The 21,416-nt window shown below is 41.0% G+C and overlaps 1 protein-coding gene across 7 annotated transcripts in view; it reads right to left on the reverse strand.

Moving 5' to 3' along the window:
* Positions 1-21,416, reverse strand: part of cdkal1 (CDK5 regulatory subunit associated protein 1-like 1) — a 713,853-nt gene that overhangs the window by 325,280 nt on the left and 367,157 nt on the right. For all 7 annotated transcript variants that reach the window (XM_069907872.1, XM_069907906.1, XM_069907889.1 and 4 more), the window contains one exon: positions 19,749-19,915. In XM_069907872.1, coding sequence (XP_069763973.1) covers positions 19,749-19,915 — 167 coding nt within the window. The remainder of the gene's footprint in view (positions 1-19,748; positions 19,916-21,416) is intronic.

Consider the following 21,416-nt stretch of genomic DNA (forward strand, 5'->3'; position numbering starts at 1 on the left):
TGGTTGGCGAGATTCTGGAGTCCATTATTAAGGATGAGGTTTTGGAGAACTTGAAAGCGCAAGGTAAATTTCTTCAGGGGCGATTTTGCATTTCAAATCCATTGGAATTCTCTGAGGAAGTAACAAGCAGGACAGACAAAGAAAAGTCAGTGGATATTTTACTTGGATTTTCAGATGACTTTTGACAAGGTGCTGCGCATGAGACAGCTTATTAAGATATAAGATATTACGGAAAAGGTACTTGCACGGATAGAAGATTGTCTGCCTGGTAGAAGGTGAAAGTATGGGGAAAAAGGGGGGCATTTCTGGCTGGCTGTTGATGACTAATGGTGTTCTGCAGGGGTCGGTATGGGGTCAGCAACTTTTCATGTTGTATGTAAATGATATAGAAGGCAAAACTGGTGGCTTTGTGGCCAAATTTATGGATGTTGCAAAGATAGGTGGAGGGGCAGGTCGCATTGAGAAAGTAGGGAGTCTGCACAGAGAATTGAATAGGTTGGGAGAATGGGCAAAGAAATGGCAGATGGAATACAAAATAGGGAAGTGTATGGTCATGCACTTAGGTAAAAGGAAAAATGAAGCAGATAATTTTCTAAATGAGGAGAGAATTCAGAAAGCAGAGTTCCGCCTCGACTTAGAGGTCTTCGTGCAGGATTCCCTGCAAGTTAACTTGCATGTTGAAGAAGATATATGCAATGTTAGTATTCATTTCGTGAGGACTAGAATATTAAGACAGAAATGCATACAGAGGCTTTACAAGGTGTGGTCAGATCAGCTTTGAAGCATTGGAAGCAGTTTTGGGATCCTTAACAAAGGAAGGGTCCAGACAAGGTTCCAAGAATGATCCCAGAGATGAGAGGGTTAACGCTTGAGGAGTATTTGATGGTTCTGGGCCTGTACTCGCTGGAGTTTAGAAGGATATGGGGGGGGGGGGGAGGGGATCTCATTGAAACATTCCGAACATTGAATGGGGCTGGTTAGAGTGGACTTGGAGATGATATTTTCAGTAGTGGCAGAGTCCTGGTCTAGAGGGCCACAGCCTCAGAATGAAAGGACATCCCTTCAAAACAGAAGTGAAGAGAATTTATTTTAGATAGAGGGTTATGGATATGTGGAACTCATTGCCATGGAGGCCAAGTCATCAGGTATGTTTAAGCAGAGGTTGATAGGTTCTTGATTAGTTAGGACATCAAAGGTTATGGGGAGAAAGCAAGATAATGGGGTGAAAAGGAAAAAAATATACCAGCCATGATTTGAATGGCAGAACAGACTTGATGCACTGATTGTCTAATTCTCCTCCTAAGACATACAGACTTCTTTGAACTGTGGTGATATTCTATAAAGCTATATTCTGCAGATTATAGTTCAGAGATTGAATGCATGCAGTTTGACAGATTCATATAACCCAATTAAGTTCACCATTATAACAAAGAACAAGTGCAAAATTACTTTGTTAAAAGCTATGAATAGCATTTCACCAACCAAAAATGATTCAAACTTTTTTCTGTTGCCGTATTAGTCCAGGTAATAATACCTCGGAAATAAAAAGTATGCCATACAATCAATGTACAAAGTCTTAACTGACTCTGCGTACATTCTTTCAAACTTCAGTTACAACTTTGGGTCAGTCCAGGAATTTGCACTGTAGTTTTAACTTGAAGGCTTGTAGCTGCAGCTCAGTGGTTGAAATGGAGACAAAATGTATATGAAGATAATAACCATTCTTTTCTCCAAAATCAGAGAGAGAATGATAAATCCATCAAAGAAGCATTTCAAGCCCAATTAATTCGGGGCGGCATGGTTAACGCAACAATGATACAGCGCCAGCAATCAGGACCGGGGTTGGAGTCCCACACAGTCTGTATGCTCTCTCTATGTTTGTGTGGGTTTTCCCTGGGGGCTCGGGTTTCCTCCCACCTTTTGAAATGTACCAGCGGTTTAAGTCAATTGGAGGTAAATTGGGTGGCACAGATTCGTGGGCTGAAATGGCCTGTTACTGTGCTGCATGTCTAAATTTTTAAAAAATCATGTAATATAATGTAAGGACAATAAAATTAATATTGTGCACGATTTTTATCGAATATTTAATTGAACAGTTGTTGACTACCAAAATGTATCAATATGGTGGATGTTAAAACTATAGCTAAGTGCAAAAACGCCAGCTTTGTCAGACAAAAAAGAACTAATGAGAGCCCGCTTTAATGAAACTAACTTGCCATTTGTACACTACAAATATATCTAGATTTTGCAATGTATTTAAATAATTTTTCTGAATTAGGAAGCAATGAGACAGAGTAGGACAAGAAAGAATACTGGGATTTAGACAAAGCCTCAGATTGAAACATGAATGCCCAAGATTATTGTCCTGATGAATTAATATCATTATTGGTACCTCAAACAAATTATAGAACCGTAACACACTGGAATCAGATTGTGGTTCAGACTCCTTGGAGATGTGAGGTCATTCAGAACGTCTGACCTTCAAAGTTTAACCAATGGAAATATATTACCAGTCCTGTGCACTGCTCCTTTTTATACAAGGTGGGTAGTTCAATTGATTTTATAAATTAATTTCGCAATGATTTTAAGACAGTAAGCACTCCCCCACCCAGCAAGCAGAATTCAGTTTGATGTCTTTAAGCAATTTATATTCAAAACACAGAAATGCTGGAGGAACTCAGCTGGTACCTTGAGGAAGGGCTCAGGCCTGAGACAGCAGTAATGCATGTGGACGCTGCAAGACCGGCTGAGTTCCTCCAGCATTTCTCTGCTTTGACTACAATCATAACGTCTACAGACGCGATGTATTTCGCACGTAATTTATATTGTTTAGAAGAATTTTTTTCTCTTTCAGGTTTTCTCATGGTCACAAACATGATTAAAATACGATAATCAATTATAATAAACAGACATTTGATAAATGGAGTCTTAGTCCATTCCTTATGTACACCAATTCAAATTAAATATTTTAAGTGTACTTCTAACACCACATTAAATTTCAATTCTTCATGATTTCTTCCCATTTAAGATCATTTTAATAAAGTACGATTTATCAGTTAAGAGGGCATTCAATTAAGCATACAATTCTACTGTACAGGGAAATCCATGTAAAAAGGGTGGGGAGGGGGAGGGAGGAAACCGGTTATTTCCTGGAAAAACCATCTGTATGAACGTTTTCCACAATGCAAAGCTACATCATTTGTGCAAATGCCAAGAAATAGACTGGTTTTTTTTTTTGTTCACATAAATTCCATGTGAATGGTTGGTTTAACTGCATCTCAGATGTTTTGGTGGTTATTTGAAAAATTCCATACATGAAAATTTCCAATGGGGGGGGGGGTGGGGGGAAGGGCATGTTGTTGCCTGTCCTGACCAGAGCACAATCAAGCACTTTTTTTCACCACAACTGAATTCAGTCATTTTATTACAGAGTAATAATAACTGCGCTAGGTGGGTCATGTCTCCAGAATGGAGGACCATCGCCTTCCCAAGATCGTGTTATATGGCGAGCTCTCCACTGGCCACCGAGACAGAAGTGCACCAAAGAAGAGGTACAAGGACTGCTTAAAGAAATCTCTCGGTGCTTGCCCCATTGACCACCGCCAGTGGGCGGATCTCGCCTCCAACCGTGCACCTTGGCGCCTCACAGTCCGGCGGGCAGCAACCTCCTTCGAAGAAGACCACAGAGCCCACCTCACTGACAAAAGACAAAGGAGGAAAAACCCAACACCCAACCCCCAACCCACCAATTTTCCCTTGCAACCGCGCCTGCCTGTCCCGCATCGGACTTGTCAGTCACCAACGAGCCTGCAGCAGACGCGGACATACCCCTCCACAAATCTTCGTCCGCGAAGCCAAGCCAAAGAAAAAGAACAATAATAGTCCATTTAGTTTGTAAGTAAGTGTGAACTCCATTTGGATGTGACTAATTGAGTGACTTTACCCTGAACATACCAGTCTTTTTAAATTAGTGCAAAGAATTACTCATTTTTTTCAGGGTGTAGACTGTAGATCACAGAAGATTCCACAAACCATTCACCCTTAATATTCTTGCCATTTTTGGCAGGAAGTGCATAAGAGTGCAGAATAAGAACAGGTAGATGAAGCTAAGGTGCTATGATGAAGCTGAGAATTTGAGAGCACTAAAATTGTGTCGATGGTCAGCACTGCCCATTTTGATTTGAACTTCCACCATTTTTTTTTGCGGGGTGGGTGATGAAATACAAGGCTCATCATTAAAAAAGATCACTGAATCTTTGGTTTCCACTCGAAATTATATCAGACAGTTTTAATTTGTTTTCTTTCAAAATGTATTCTCCATTTTTTTTTGCAAGAAGGCAGCCAATATTATAAAAGACTCTCATCAGCCTGGACATGCTCTGTTCTTGCTACTACCTTCAGACAGATGATTCAGTAGCCTGAAGGGCATCAACTCGAGGTTCAAGAATAGTTCCTTCCAACAGCTATCAGGCTCTTGAACCTCCCACACTACCCAAAGTATAAAACATCCAGATGACTGTTCGGAATTATTAAAAATGCTTCCACCTCTGGCCAAATGTGAATATTTATTTTTTATTTTATTTTTGCTTCCTTTTTTAATTAATTTTTTTCTTTATAGCATCTTAAATGTTATTTATACTTAAATTGTTGTTGGTGTTTGTTTTTTTACACAACTGCAGCAAGTAAGACTTGCATTGCTCAGTAAAACTCCTGGTCTCCAGCACCTATGGGCATTGGTAGGTGCCAGATAAGTGAATTTTCCGGTTACTTGATATTACATGTTGGATGGATTGGTGAATTAACCACTGGGGGGTGCCATTTTTAAACTTTTGTATTTTTTACCTATTTATTTTCTGATTTTTTTTGCCATTTACTTGAGGCGGCTGGTTGTTTGGATTCCAGATACTACTTCTCATTCATTAAAATTAAAAATCTGATTCCTCACTTTTAGATATTTCACAGTTTAACACCATCTCTGAAACATATCCATGTTCTGACATCCATGGAGAGAAATAATCAGATCAGATACTATTTAGTGTTAAGTGATAAAAACAGAAATGTTATACCAAACAAAATTGCCTTTAGTCTGCCGTAAGATAGACAAAGGTTTGCCATTGGCATTGCACCATACAATCAAAGAAAGAGAAGCAAATGAGAGTCCCCTCAGAGACACTGGGTGTCTGTGGATTTATCTCCAGCGATCCTGCAGCTGCGCAATAATCCAGTTCAGTTCAAACCATCTGCAACCCGAGCCCAGATCTAAACTTCCAACATGACAAGGAAGCCTTCAGCACCTTGGGCCTTTAGAAGCCCTTCTTTCCCTCAGCACCCCCTCAAATCCCAGTTCTGATACAGGTCGAGTGTCTGTATCCGAAGATCCAAAAAACAGATTTTTTTAAAGCACCGACATGTCACCACAAGTGGAAAAAAATTCAACACCTGACTTGCCCATGTGGGGTCTGACACTCTGTTGGTGCCAGTTTAATTACAATATCAGCCTTTTAAAAAAAACCCAAAATCTTAGCATCTGGTCGGGAAGATGCCAAGCGGAGCTGGGTCCAAGTCTTCAGCATCGGGTGCAGCCATCCGTATCGAAGAAGTTGCCTCAGGCTCCCAGGCAGGACCTGCGACCTCAGGCTTCTAGGCAGGAGCGGGGACCGGCGGTGATGGAAAGGTGGTCGGGGAGGTGGTCTTCTTTTGTAAGGAGATATCACGTTTTTTTTGATAAGTACTAAACATTATTTCATGTGAATTTTCCACTTGTGATGTCATATGCATTAAATGGTAGGCTATTGAGATGTGCAGAGCAACAAAGGGATTTAGGAGTTGTGGTAAATAGTACCCTCAAGGCTGATACTCAGGTAGATGGTGTGATGAAGAAGGCATTTGGAATGTTGGCCTTCATAAATCAGAGTATTGAATTCAAGAGTAGGGAGGTTATGATGAAATTGTACAAGGCAATTTGGTGAGGTCAAATTTGGAGTACTGTGTACAGTTTTGGTCACCAAATTATAGAAAAGATATAAACAAAATAGAGAGAGTGCAGAGAAGGTTCACGAGAATGTTGACAGGATTTCAAGGTTTGAGTTACAGGGAAAGGTTGTGCAGACTGGGGCTTTTTTCTCTGGAGCGTAGAAGATTGAGAGGGGACTTGATAGAGGTGTTTAAGATTTTAAAAGGGACAGACAGAGTAAACGTGGATAGGCTTTTTCAATTAAGAGTGGGGGAGATTCAAACTAGAGGGCATGGTTTAAGATTGAAAGGGGAAAATTATAAGGGGAACATGAGGGGAAATTTCTTTATGCAAAGGGTGGTGGGGATGTGGAATGAGCTTCCGACAGACGTGGTCAAGGCGGGATCATTGGTTACATTTAAGACTAGATAGTTACATGAATAGGAGAGGACTGGAGGGGTATGGACCGGGTACTGGTCAGCGGGACTAGGAGAGTGGGGATTTGTTACGGCATGGACTAGTAGGGCCAAACTGGCCTGTTCTGTGCTGTAAGTGGTTATATGGTTATATGTTGGAGCTCAAAAAGCCTGCCGTTGTTTGTTGTTGTTGATTAACCACTGATACAGATATTCGGCTGATGCTACTGTGCTGCTTAGTTCCATTGTTCCAAAAGCCTAAAACCGAAAACGCCTGGTAAAAAACACATCGGATAAAGGATATACGACCTGTACCTGGTTTTCATGAGCCCGTCTCCAGCAGACTGCAGCCTCAAGTTACCAGTAACCGTTGGCCTGTGTGGGTTTCTCACCAACAATGAGCCAACAGCTCAATGTTATGTTCTGTAACAAGTTCTGTAGCCAATAAAAATAAATCTTCACACAATGTTAAGGCTGATTTTGCTACCTTTGTTTCATTTTAATAATGTAGAGTCCTGCATAAGTATAATTCAATGACAAAGAGCAAGATTGTCAGCAGTCAGCCCGAGGTCCACCAAGAAATATGCTTCCTCATCGTCAGTCCTTTGTTAAATGAACTGAGATAATTATTTTCAGATTTATTAATTTCAGATTTATTGTCAGAGTACAAACATAACATCACATACAACCCTGAGATTCTTTTTTCCTGCAGGTGAGACAGAATTACCACTTATTGCTTGTGCAAAAAAAGCTGTACTTAATTTACATATGTAAACAAATAAAGAAAAGTAAACAAACTGACTGCATTACAGAGAGAAAAAATAAAAAAGTGCAAAAGTAAGAGTCCTTAAATGAGTCCCTGATTGAGTTTGTCGTTGAGGAGTCTGATGGTGGAGGGGGAGCAGCTGTTCCTTACTGTGGTGGTGCAAGTCTTGTGGCACCGATACAATGATAAGTAAATCATTCTCATGGGAAAGCTTGCTCCCCAACTGCCTTATTGCCACAAATTTGCATTTTAAAAACACAGAGAGGTTCTTTGAAGATGACAGTTGACACCATCTCAGAGCCAGAGGCCTGCTGTGACTATAGTTGAAGTAGAGAGATAAAAAGATTTTATGATGGTTCTTGAGAAGGAACCATAGACTGTTTACTTAAGAAGCCATTTTGCTGATTAATTACAGACAGCTCGGAAGCAACGCTCTTGGAGGAGAGAAACCTCAAAGACAATTTAATTTTGATTTTAAGTTTGGGAAGACAAAGATTAAATTATGCTTTTTAGCATGAATATGTTAAAGGTTTAGAAAAAGCTTCAAAGGCTGTTATGATGTCATGCCATGTGATAGAAGAGATTTGCAAGAAATATATTTTCGAAGATCTGAGACAAAGTAGGTCAGTGGAAGAGAAGGCTGTCCGGTATCAACAGGATTGAAAAAGCAGCCATCAATTCCTTTAAAAGAAAGAAGGCTGCTTGTGCTCTCCTTAATAAAAGGAGGAACATTAAAAATGAAATTTTAAAAATAGCCACTCTGACTGGCTCGTGTGTCTATGGGAAAAGGTCACTATTGATTAAGAAAGAAATTATCGTGGAAATCAGACTTCGTAACTCTTAGGCAAGATAAGGGAGTTTTTGAAATCACTCATATGAAGAAACATTGCTTTGAAAATGGCTCTACAAAAGAAAGTTGTGAGTTTTAAAGAGATCAGAAGACATGATGTTTCAAAATGCCTCATAATTACTTCTGAACTGCAATTTGAAAGTCTTAAAGATGTTTGATGCTTAAATTTAAAATGGACTTTTCAGAATTATGGCTAAATTATAATAGTTTGGGATTTGTCCACACACACATACATTTTAAATTTGCATATATTGGAGTTAGGTTATTAATAGTTTAATAAAAACTATTATTTTGAATTTACCATTGTTGAATTTTTCATTGTGGTTCCTTTGTTAGTGGATAACAGAATTTGTTAGTTTGTAACAATACCAAATCAATTCTAATTCTTCCATAATCTCACAAATGATTCACATTTGAAACAATATGGTAAAAGTTTCTCAACTGAAATTTGATTACACTTTCTGGAATCTAGCATTGGATAACTGTTGCCGCATTAATGTTAAAGAGCAAATTTTTTTTCACCAACTTGCCATAAAAATAAAATAATTTTACATCTGCACAATTCCAACTAGAGGTGGGTCCAGTTTGTGTACATTAGCAAGAGAATCAGAATTAGAATTTATTGTCATGAACCAGCCATAAAGTTCATTGTTTTGTGGCAGCCTCACAGTGCAAACATTCCTATTATGCCCATTTCCAAATAAATAAAATAGAAAAAGACAAAGAGAAGTATTGTCTGTGGTTAATTGTTCATTCAAGAATATGATGGCAGAGGAGAAGAAGCTGTCCTTGTGCCATTGGGTGCTTGTCTTCAGGCTCCTGTAGCTTTTTTTCTGAAGAGGGCATGGCCTGGGAGGAGGGGGGAGGGGTCCCTTAATGATAGACACCACCTTTTGTAGATGTCCTCAATGGAGTGAAGATTATTTTCTATAATGTGGCAGGCCGAGTTAACAACCCTCTGCAGTTTTTTCCTGTCCTATGGATTGGCACCAGACAGTGATGCAACCAGACAAAAGACTGCCCACGGTCGACATGTAGTCATTTCTGAGAGCCTTTGGTGACATACCGAATCTTCTCAAACTCCTCACAAAGTACAGCCACTGGCGAGCATTCTTTGTAATTGGATCAACGTGGAGGCTCCAAGACAGATCCTGAGAGACATTGACACGCAGGAATTTGAAGTTCTTGTCCTCTCCACTGCTGACCTCGCAATGGGGACTGGTTTGTGTTCTAATTTCCTCCTGAAGTCCACAATCAATTCTTTGGTTTTACTTCCATTGAGTGCAAGTTTGTTGGTGTGACACCACTGAACTTGCTGATCTATCTCCCTCCTGTGCATTTCCCTATTGCCATCCGTGATTTTGGGGACAACCGTAGTGTCATCAGCAAATTTGTGGATAGCATTTGAATTGTGCCTAGCCACACAATCATGCGTGTAGAGTGAGTAGAGCAGTGGGCTAAGCCCACATCATTAAAGTGCAACTGTGTTAATTGTCAAAGACGAGGAGACGTTGTTTCCAATTCATAATGACTGTGATCTTCTGATGAGGAAGTCAAGGATCCAACTGGAAAGGAGGGTGCAGAGAGTCCTGATTACCTCCAATAATATGGGATTTCTCACTCATATCAATGGTAAGTATAACTTTTATCCTTGCACAACATTGTTCACAGCTTCCAAAGATGTTCATTACATCAACAACATCAGAGAAAAATAGAATTTGCAATGTCAAGGTTAACATTTGACATAATTTTCCTTGGAATCTCATAACAGTATGTATAAAAATATTTTCAAATCAATTCATGTATCTCAACAAGCTTGTTAAGGAAGCATTATCCAAGCATCTCATGTTTCAGTGCATAAGATACTGGAATGAATTTCTCCAAGTTATTTACAACTCTCATGGTATTTGTTTGACCACAGGAAAATACAGTCTAAAAAGCTAAGTCCAAAAAACTCAGAAAACACCTCTTTCTTCACGAGTGTAATATACAAATGCATTGGAGAAACTCAGCAGGCCACACAGCATCCATAGGAAATAAAGGGCAATCAATGTTTCAGGCCTGATCCCTTAGTCAGGAAACTTTGCCATAGTTTTCTTATGGATGCTGCATGACCTGCTGGGGTCGAGAGGAACACACAAGTGTCATGGACAAACTCAGCAGGTCACGCTGGACCTGTTACAGGAAGTTTCATCATATTATCGTTTACCTATGTGTTGAACTTCTATTCTAACCTATATTTATGTAAATATGCTCCATTTTCCTGGAGAAACACTATCTAGTCTTTATCATGCGAGCATGGTATGAACGATAAATAAAGGTGATTTGACTGATAACTGGTGGTATCCATCCTCACAGCTGTAAGGTAAAACATCATGAGATGGGAATGTGTAAGGAGTTACCCTGTACAGGGCTGTAACAAGATGTGAATGCATCCTTGTACTTACAAGATAAGAGAGACATTGATGGATTGAGAGGCAGGAAGCTAGCAGGGAAAGGATAGCAACAGTTTTAGTCATTGGACAAGTAATGATATGATGATGTTCTAAGCACGTATCCAAGGGTATAAAAAATCACCATTTTGCTGATAACGGCAGAATGCATTCTCCGACTAACATGGTTAGTTGCAAGTGTTACAATCCGGTAATAAAGAACAAAGAACCCTGATTTCGACTCAGTCTGGTGTTTGTCTCACTCATTCATGAACAAAGCAGACCTAACACAGCTCAATGCATTCCTGCAAACAAGGTCTTCGTTATTCCTTTGGGTGATTTCTCACTATCAATTAAATAAGACTTCTTTCCTCCTAAATTCAATATTGTGATAAGGCTTCTGGGGTTAACTTTTAATTCATAGATAATTACAATAAGATTGGAGGTTTGTCAATCATATTTTCACGACTGATCTGTCTGGGCATTCTGCTTTCAGAGTTCATACTTGCATACTATTAAGGAAAAATAATTGGAAGCCAATTAAGTGCAGGGGGAAAAGCCATTCCCTCTCGAGCCTAGTTATGCAAAAGCAGACGGTATTTCCAATCCATTTAAGAGCCACTTACATGCTATGGGCAGGTAAAATCCATTTGGTATTACAAAGTTGAGTTCATTGCCATTGATAAAGTTTTAAAAGAACAAAGTTTGGCCGATTTGGACTTTAAACAGTCACTTTTTTATCATTGGATTGGTAAATGTTAGCTCATGCCTGATGAACCTGACTAAATATTTTGAGAAGCTGCCTAACATCTCAAGATGTTATATGGAAGGCAACAGAAAACAATAATAAACGCTGGTGGAATGTTGTCCGTTATATTTGGAGAACTGTGTTACACATTAGTAGACCTGAACCAATCAGTGCTGTAGACAGTGACAGACCTGTTCTTGTGTGTGTTTACTGAATCCTGGTACTTTGCAGTGATAGATGTGCCCAGCTGTACTATATCCCAATTTGACCTTTTGACATTTTCGACAAAAGAGATTACAGGTATCACAGTTCTGGCAATGAAGTGGAAATCATGGCCAAGGTTTTCCTTTTGCAGGATGTTTGGAGATAATATCATATGTCTAGAAAACGTTCTGTGGCTGATCATTTCTTCTCCAGATCTTAGTAAAGCTTTATTGAAGTTTGCAACACAATTAATGGTACATTACAAATCCAAGTGGGTTGACACATAGCAATTATTTTCAACTTTTCAAAAAAAGTATAGTTTACAACCAAAATTGACTCTGTAAGCTGTTAGTATCAGACTTCTGCTCATCTTATTTGTTATTATTCTTTCCTGACATTAAATAAGACTATAATCAGGCACATACAGTTAAGGTCCAATAATGAAAAAAACATCATCAGAGCCAGGAAAAAAACTGTCATCTGACTGGACATTTTTAATTACTATTCAACAGAGCAGAAACTATAAAAGGCATTTAATTTGTACTTCCTTAACAAGACAAAATGACAACCCCTCATTAAAACAGTGCAAGCTCAACTTAATCTGCTTCTCTCCACTTCCTATCCAATTGTGTTATATAATGGTCACTGTTATAAACGCAGATGCAATGGAACCCAACTTTTGTTTGTGCAGCAGGAGGAGGAGTGACCAATGGGAACACCTGAGTGTTGATATTTCCTGAAGATTTAATTTCTGCTTCTAACTGTAGCATAATTTGCATGTCCCCCCCCCCCCCCCCCCGAAGAGTTGGGCAAACTACCAATGTTGGAGACATTCTGAAGTATTTTTTTGCTTCACCAACTTTAATTCTTCTTATCGATCTGTGGAATATTCATAGACACGGTTTAAAACGTATCCCAGGAGGATTCACCATAGCCTAGACCCTAGACCCATGCTATTGGCAAAATCTAATTTCTTTCCAGGGTTGCATTGGCATTAAGCCTCGCACTCACAATAATTGGCCAAGCTAAATTTCAACAATCTATCACACCACACAGAGACTGCTTCCATTAAAGTAAAAACACAATGCTGGAGAAACTCAGCAGATCAAACAATCCCCTTTACACAGCAACAATAAAAGTATATAACTGATGTTTCATGCTTGAGCCCTTCACCAGGTATGGACAAATGTTGGCAGGCTTCCAAATAAAAGGGTAAGGGGGGAGGTGTGGTCACAAAGACAGGAGGTGAGAAGGGAGGGAGGAAGATTGGCAAGGTGAATAGAGGGGGAAGGGAGTGGAGAGTTGACAGGAGGAAGGGAAGGGAGGGGGAAAGAACAGCAAGGTTAGCAGAAATTGGAAAAGACAATGTTAATTCCATCTGGCTGGAGAGTGCCCAGATGGAAAATCATGTGTTGTTCCTCCAATTTATGGGTGGTCTTGGTGGAATAGTACACGAGTCCATGGACAGACATGTGAGTATGGGAGTGTGATGCAGAACTGATATGGTTGGCCACTGAGAGGTCTCTGTCACTAGTGTGGGCAAAGCGAAGATGCTCAGTGAAGCGATCTCCCAATCTGCGTCCAGTCTCTCTGATGTAGACAAGGTCACAAAGGGAGCACCGGATGCAGTAAATCACTCCTGCAGATACACAAGTGAAGTGTTGCTTAAAAGGCCTGTTTGGAGCCCAAGACTGTGGTGAAAGAGGAGGTGTAGGAGCAAGTGTGGCACCTCATGCGGCCACAAGAGAAGGAGTCGGGGGAGGGGTGGGTTGATTAGTGGGGAGGTATGAGTGGATGAAGGAGTCACGGAGGGAGTGATCCCTATAGAAGGCAGAGAGGGCCGAAGAGGGGAAGATGTGTTTGGTGGTGGGATCCTGTTGTAAATGTCAGAAATTCCGAACAATAATGTGTTGAATGTGGAGGCTGGTGGAGTGGTAGGTGAGGACAAGGGGAAATCCTGTGTTTGTTACATCCTGGGGACAGAGGGGGCAGGGCAGATGACCAGGAAATGGAGGAAATGCAGGTGAGGGCTGAGTTGATGGAGTTGGAGGGGAAGCCATGTTTGTGGAAGAAGACAGATATTTCAGAAGCTCTGGACTAGAAGGCCTCATCTTGGGAAAGATGTGGCAGAGATGGAGAAATTGAGAGAAGGGATAGAATTCTTGCAGGGAACAGATGTGTGGAAGTATAGTCGAGGTAGTTGTGGGTTTTACCTTGTTACTTTTTAAAAAACTTTTATAGACACTGCTTCCATGTCTGATTTTCGGTGTTTGCTCCATCTCGTCCCCTTCTCAGTAACTTAAAACATGCACATTTTCCAACATTTCCTGATTCTGATTGACCTGAAACATTAACTCCAGACAATCCTGACCTGCTGAGTTATTTCCAGCATGTAAGGCTGCCCAAGTGTATGCTTCACAAGCAGCTTGCCTAAAGTAATCAGAACGGTAATAAAATATTAACTTTTTTGCAAGGGCAGTTGAATATAAAGGTGAGTTATGCTTCAGTTAAATGAGGCAGTGATGACATCTCATCTGGAGTCTTGTGCATGGTGACTGTTTCCTTATTTAAGGGAAGGATGGTGTAAGCTATTCAGAGCAAGATTAGAGTTCAGATTTACTGTCAAAGTATATAGATGACATCACATACAACCCTGAGACTCTTTCCTGTGGGCAAGGCAGAATTACCTCTTTCTGTTTGTGCAAAAAAAAAAATGGAATGAGTGGTTTGTCTTGTGAGAATGAGTTAAGCAGCAATGCTAGGCCTGTATCTGCTCGGGGAAGGAGTGATGGAAACGCACAGAACTTTGAGGCCTCCTGACAGCATGGATTTAGGGAAGATGTTTCTTCTTCGAGAAGAATCCATAACTATGACTCACCATTTGAAAACAAGGGATTAGAGATGAAGACATTTTTTTTCCTCACAAGAGTTGCTCAAAGGGCAGTGCAAGCAGAGTCTTTGACTATCTTTAAAGCAGAGATTGCTGGTTACCTGATCACCCAGGAGCAAGAGACTTTCATGGACAAGTATGAATGCAGAGTTAGGGTAAAAATCAACTCAGTATTTTCCAACCAATATGTCACTCAACCCAACAAGCCTATGCTGGTATATATGTAGCAACTCAGCGTACCTCTACTAATCTTCAATTAATCTAACCATATCCTTCCATCTCAATATTTATTTAGCATCCCTTTAAAAGTTGAAAAAATGTGAAGCATTCCTAACTTAAAGTATAATTTACTAATGAGAGAACAATTCTGCTACGGTCGCAGAGTTAAAAGCTGGTAAGTGTTAATTTGAGATCTGGACAAATGTAATAAAAAATGGCATATATCAAATAAACAAAAAAAACACATTGTACCTTTGATTATTTACTTGTATAAATTTATAACCAATTATAAACTTCTATTCCTAAAAAATTCTAATGATGCATTTAATTCTCCCTTCTTCATGGGCCTATTTAACAAGGATTTCAGAAGAAATTCTCTCTTCAGAACTTAGTGTCAACTTTGTCCTCAAAGAAATTTTGGTGGCATTGCCGAAGCTGCGGCAACAGTAGCCCTGCCACTGGTGCAGACCTGGATGAGTGGAGACACAGCGCTGCTCCAAAGGGTTCAACTGCCCAGTCCTAATGCCGGTGGCTCCGTGCAAGCTTTAGATGGTGTTTTATTTTAAAATCCTGCAACTGTGGGATCTGTACCTAAGATGGTGGCACCTGTGCACGGCAGGAACCATGAGAGGCTGCAGATTCCGAGGACTGGCACAAGGCATCAGAAATGGGGAGAACGCCCACCCCCGTTAAGAAGGTGAAGCAAAGCAGATGCCCCTACAGTATGGTGACCGTGGCAGTGGACTAGTGAGGGGCTCAGCAGCTCAGGGACTCCAGAGGCTGCGGGTGGCTTGTGATCAGGGTTCCCGCATGGGGTGTGGCAGCCGGATATTGGTTAATGGAAACCAAGTATCAGAGCCGGTATTCGAGAGGGTGCTGAGTACAAGAGGTACTCTTGAAGGGCCTTCAGCTCCCTGATCATGTTGCGTCTGTGTGGCTGCTGAGGCTGCAGGAGTGCTGGAAATGAATCCACAAACACTCAGGGTCTTTGAAAGAACTCTCTTTTGCTTCCCTTTCTCTCTCTTGGCACCAGGCGACACTAACGACGACCCTTTGCCTTACAGCAGGCAGAAGGCAATTTTGTGCATTATTACATATTCTGTACTATTACATGATAATAAAGGAATCTTGAATCTTGAATGTATTTTGTGCAGAATGGGAAATGGATAGTGGAAAATAGTCTCATCCTGGACATGTTTCCCAGAGTCATCACAACACATACAGGTCATTGACAGCAAACTCTATCAAGTGGCGTGGGTCAAAATTGATCCACTACTTCAATGGAATGATCAAAGTCCGAGTGAAAAGCAAGTGTAAATTATGAAATCAGGCAGCTACCACACATTGGGGGAACTCCTGTGGATGTGACCTGGGGCTGGGAAGAGTGACCTCAAATATCTTCTTTTAAGCATGGTATGCTTTCAATCTTTGATACCCATTGTATTGGTTCCCAGATGCTGCAGTCATTTAAATGCTACCTCAATGTCCAAGACAGTCACTCTCATGTCACTTCTGCAATTCTGGGCTGCGTGGACCTGCAGAAATGCAAACTGCACATCGGTGAGCAGTTTGTCGATGAATAATGGCCCCTTCATGGAATTGCTATTGACATCTTCTATCATCTCACTGACTGACTGGACAGCAATCAATCAGTCAGCATTTGCTCTGCTTTGTGCAAACAGGGAAGATCAAAGAAATTTTCCACATGATTAGCTGGATGTCATTTTATAACTGTTCAGGAACAGCTTGGCTAGAGCACAATTAGTCTTGCAGTGCAGGTGCACAGTACTACAACCTGGATGGTGTCTAGTCCCAGTCTTTACTTGATATGTGGAGCGAGACAAGGAGGCTGAGGACTGAATTGTGATCTGATAGATGAGAAGACCCATTTCTGTGCTGTAGCATTTTAGCATTCAAATAATAAATAGCATTGAGCACTTCTTACATATGAACAAGAATTTGACATGCCTTTCGGGGATCACCTGACTCATATGAGTGCCTGCCATGGGCATGTCTTGGACATTGGGGTCCAAGTTCTTCTGTAAGAATGCATCATGGTGACAAGGCTGAATCATACCTGACTGAATTCCCAGCTTGGTCCAATTTGAACCAGAACTGGACACAAACACAAATGGGTACCATGAATTTTCATCTGCCTGATACTGGAAAAAGAATCATGTGAGCTGAATTTGTACTCAAAATTAGCAAGCGAGTTTTGAAAGGGTAAAATGTCTTGAAGAAAAATTGAAGCTTTCTTCCCTTCCTCAATTGATAAGGTTTCCAGATACAATGCCACAATTTAATTCAGCACGTAACTTTCACATCACATGACATGAACAGTCAGCAAATTAAACTGAAAATCGTACAAACCATTTTCTCACATTGGAAGAATTTAGACTTGCTCATCACAGATCATTGTTGGTGCAGTTGACAATTAATTTAAAAAGAGAATTAAATTGTTGGTTTAAAATGATCAATAAATAATCTGGGAATTACCTGAGTAAAATTCGATGGATATAAGACAATTATAAGAGTGAAATGCACTCAAAATTTTATAGAACACTACAGAGCTTTTGGCCCATGATGTTACGCCGACCTACACAAACTTACTCCACAACAAACTAAAACTTAGTACTTAACACCCATAACCTATTTTTCTTGCCCTCTAAGAGTATTTTAAATATCCCATTTGTACCTGCCCCCATCTTCACTCTTAACAATACATTCCAGACACCCACTACTTGATGTGTAGAAAACCTATCCCTGACGTCTTCCCTAAACTTTCCTACTTTCCTCCCTCACCTTGTACAGATATCTTCTGATGTTTATACAACATGAAAGTGTGCAGACAACGTGATTGAAGTAAAAACACAATGCTGGAGAAACTCAGCTGGTCAGTGTACTTTATGTAGCAAAGAAAAAAGATGCATAACCAACGTTTTGTTTGAGCCTTTCATCAAGGAATGAACAAATGTTGGCAGGTGCTCGAACTAAACGGTAGAGGGAGGAGCATAGTCCCAAAGGCAGGAGATAATAAGAGGATAGAGGGAGGGCACACCCACAAGCAGGGGGAGGATAGATGGCCCTGTGAATGGAGTGAGCAAACGGGGTGGAGAGCTGGAGGAAAGAAGACAAAGGGAAAGGGAAGGGTGAGAGAATTGAGAGCAGGCTAGCAAAAACCAGAGAAGTCAATGTTAATACCATCCGGTTGGAGTGTGGCCAGACAGAAAAACATGTGTTGTTCCTCCAATTTATGGGTGGTCTTAGTGAGACTGTAAATGAGGTCATGGACAGACAAGTGAGCAAAAGAGTGGGGCATAGAATTAAAGTCGGAGATCCCTGTCACTGATGCGAACAGAGTGAAGGTGCTTAGTGAGTCTGTGCCCAGTCTCTCCAATATAGTGAAGGCCATAAAGTGAGAACCAGATACAGTGGATAATTCCCACAGATACAGAAGTGAAGTGTTGCTTCACTTGAAAGGCCTGTTTGGGGCCCTGAACCGTGGTGAGGGAGGAGGTGTGGGCACGTGTGGCACCTCCTGCCGCTACAAGAGAAGTTGTCGGGAGGGGTGATTAGTGGGGAGGTACGAGAGCACGAAGGAGTCACGGAGGGAGCAGTCACTTAGGAAGACAGAATGGGGAGAAGAGGGGAAGATATGTTTAGTGGTGGAGGAGCTGGAAATTACAGAGAATAATGTGTTGGATGAGGAAACTAGTGGGGTGTAGGTAAGGATAAGGGGAATTTTGCTTTTGTTACATCTGAGGCAGAGGCTGCCAGGGCAGATGAGCGAGAAATGGAGGTGAGGCAGCCAAGTGTTGAGTTGATGATGGTGGAGGAGAAGACATGTTTGTGGAAAAAGGCAGACATTTCAGATGATCTGGACTGGAAGAGTTCATCTTGGGAACAGATATGGCGGCGATGGAGAAATTGCGAGAAGAGAATAGAAACCTTTGCAGGGGACTGGGTGTGAAGAAGTGTTGTCGAGATAGCTGTGGGACTTGGTAGACTGTAAAATATGAGCTTGTCTCCCGAGATGGAAACAGTCAGATCAAGAAAGGGGAGAGTAGTAAAGATTCTCTGATGTATGCTACTCTTGCCCTGGGAAAAATGTGCTGGCTGTCCACCCTAGCTATGCCTCTCATAATTTTATAGACCTCTTCAGTCATCTCCCACCCTTCTTCATTCTAGAGAAGAAAGAAAACTTGCCTGATAAATCAGCTCCCCAATCTACGCAATATCCTGATAAATCAGCTCCCGAATCTAGGCAATATCCTGATACATCAGCTCCCCAAACTAGGTAATATCCTGATAAATCATGCTCCCCTCTGTTCCCTACTCTCCCTCTCCTCTGTAACTTGCTCTCTGACCATCCCTCTCCTCTGTAACCTGCTCCCCTACACCCCCTCTCCTCTATAACCTGCTCCCCCACACCCCCTCTCCTCTGTAACCTGCTTCCCCACACCCCCTCTCCTCTGTAACCTGCTCCCCCACACCCCCTCTCCTCTGTAACCTGCTCCCCCACACCCCCTCTCCTCTGTAACCTGCTTCCCCACACACCTCTCCTCTGTAACCTGCTCCCCCACACCCCCTCTCCTCTGTAACCTGCTCCCCCACACCCCCTCTCCTCTGTAACCTGCTCCCCCACACCCCCTCTTCTCTGTAACCTGCTTCCCCACACCCCCTCTCCTCTGTAACCTGCTCCCCCACACCCCTCTCCTCTGTAACCTGCTCCCCCACACCCCCTCTCCTCTGTAACCTGCTTCCCCACACCCCCTCTCCTCCGTAACCTGCTCCCCCACACCCCTCTCCTCTGTAACCTGCTCCCCCACACCCCCTCTCCTCTGTAACCTGCTCCCCCACACACCCTCTCCTCTGTAATCTGCTCTTCCTTCAATGCTGTTTCATCAGGTTGTAGTAATACAACCGGATGACAAATTAATTTGAACTTGAAATAAAAGGGGATTACTTTCCAAATGAAGGAACAGCTAACTCTGTAAGCGTTTATTCAAACTGTTGACATGCTAGAAGGGATTAAAAGAACTATTCCATCTGTCTGACTGCTGGTTCCAGGCTATACCAACCTGTTGATGCTTTCTACAGTCTGCTTTCTTAGTGTATAAGACAGTCTTCTCTGCTATTGAAATACAATATCACTCACCTGCAACTTCTGATTCAACATGTCTGAGTCTAATCTAATCAAAGCAGTGCATCTTATTTATTTTAAGCCAAGTCATGGAGCAATTTATGGATCCACATTCATCACTTCTTACCTCAAGATGCTCTAAAATGTAAGGAGGGTTGGTCATTCCAAGCCTCAACATTGCTCCCTCAGGAATGACTTCTACCAGTTTCCAAAGCAATGTTGGAAGATCTGTCCCAATGTCTCTCCCGTAAGCACCTGTGTCTTCACTAGTCAGCCATATTTCACAGACACCTTCTGTGGGAGGAAGAAAATGAAAACTGTTGAACTCCTCATCAGTACAATGCAGTGTTCAATGTCTGCTGGTCCTTGGCTCCAGTTACTGGAATCATAAAATATTCTCAGCACAGGAGTCACTTAGCCTTTCATCAACCAGAAAAATTCTCCAGTTCCATCCAATGGTCCTTTCCCCAGAATATTCCTTGGAATATTTCCTCTCCCACATACTTGCTGAATACCCTTCTACAGCTCTAACACCATCACATCTGCCAGCACTGTATTAGATTCCATCCATGTCTTTTTCACTTATCTTTTTGTTATACCTGTGGCCTCTTTTCCTTGACCCTCTACCAAAGGAGAGTCAGCCTCATCCACAACTCTCATCCTTTCCTGCACTTCTCTCTAAACCTCCCCTTGGCCTTCTCTTCTCCAAAGAACACAATTGCTGTCTGTCTAATTTACCCATGGAGAAGTGTCCTACCCATCTGAAGAACCACTCTCACTCTTGATCCCTTCTTATGCTTTCACATTCTTCCTATAACGAGACCACACAAATGAAATGATGATCCTTTGAGTGTTCTTTTGACTTAGTTTTGGTTTTGAAATGCCAATTTTAAAGTAGTTCAAAAAATTTCGTTGAAATACTGAATTAACTTTAAGATCTAAAAATATAATTAAATCATTACATGAGTAAAAGAGTTTGCAACAGGAAGCAGATAAAAAATCATGAAGAATTCACTGTTTCAGAAAAATATGTTGTCATCTTTGAAGTTAGAAATTAACTTTCCTCAAGTTAGAAGGAGATTTGCAAATAGATTATCACAACTGTAATTATGCATAACCCTTTTAATGCATAAATCAATAAACAACTGTAATGTTACCTTTGGCCAACAAAATCTAACTCAAAAGCAGAAAATAACAATGACAATTTATTTTTGAACTCTTCACAGCTAATATTAAGTGCCAGTTCTATTTTTGTTAAACATTATTTTTTCATTTGATCAGTGAACAATGTTCACTTTTTTGGGGCAGTGGAATCATGAGAGAAAATGACCCTGTTTATTGTGCTCGTAAGAATGAGAATAGGGAATGGAAACAGCGCAACAAAGGAAAAAAAAACATTTAATTTATAAAACCGACTGGGTGGGGATTGAAAGCCCCTGATGAACTGTGGCTTTAAATTAAATGAAGGGGAAACAGCTGTAACAGTAAATTATCATAAGTTAACTAACTTGGATGAGAATTTCCTATCATGGCAATGAAAACTACAACCACTGACACACAAAACAGAACACAACAATGAAGGAAGCACTTTTCCAGAAGTAAAAAATAAGGAATGTTTCAGATCAATTTCATAAACAGATGAATAGGAAATAGCTGGTGATCATAAAAATAACTAACTGTCCTTTTACAAAACATCTCATAAGGATATTGCAATGGGAAAAATTATGCAGTTGGAAAGAGACTAGGAAAACAAACAAAAATTGAAGCGTTAAAAAGAATATTAACACAATAACCA

This window comes from Narcine bancroftii, chromosome 1 (genome assembly GCF_036971445.1).
Source record: "Narcine bancroftii isolate sNarBan1 chromosome 1, sNarBan1.hap1, whole genome shotgun sequence".
NCBI classification, from domain to species: domain Eukaryota; kingdom Metazoa; phylum Chordata; class Chondrichthyes; order Torpediniformes; family Narcinidae; genus Narcine; species Narcine bancroftii.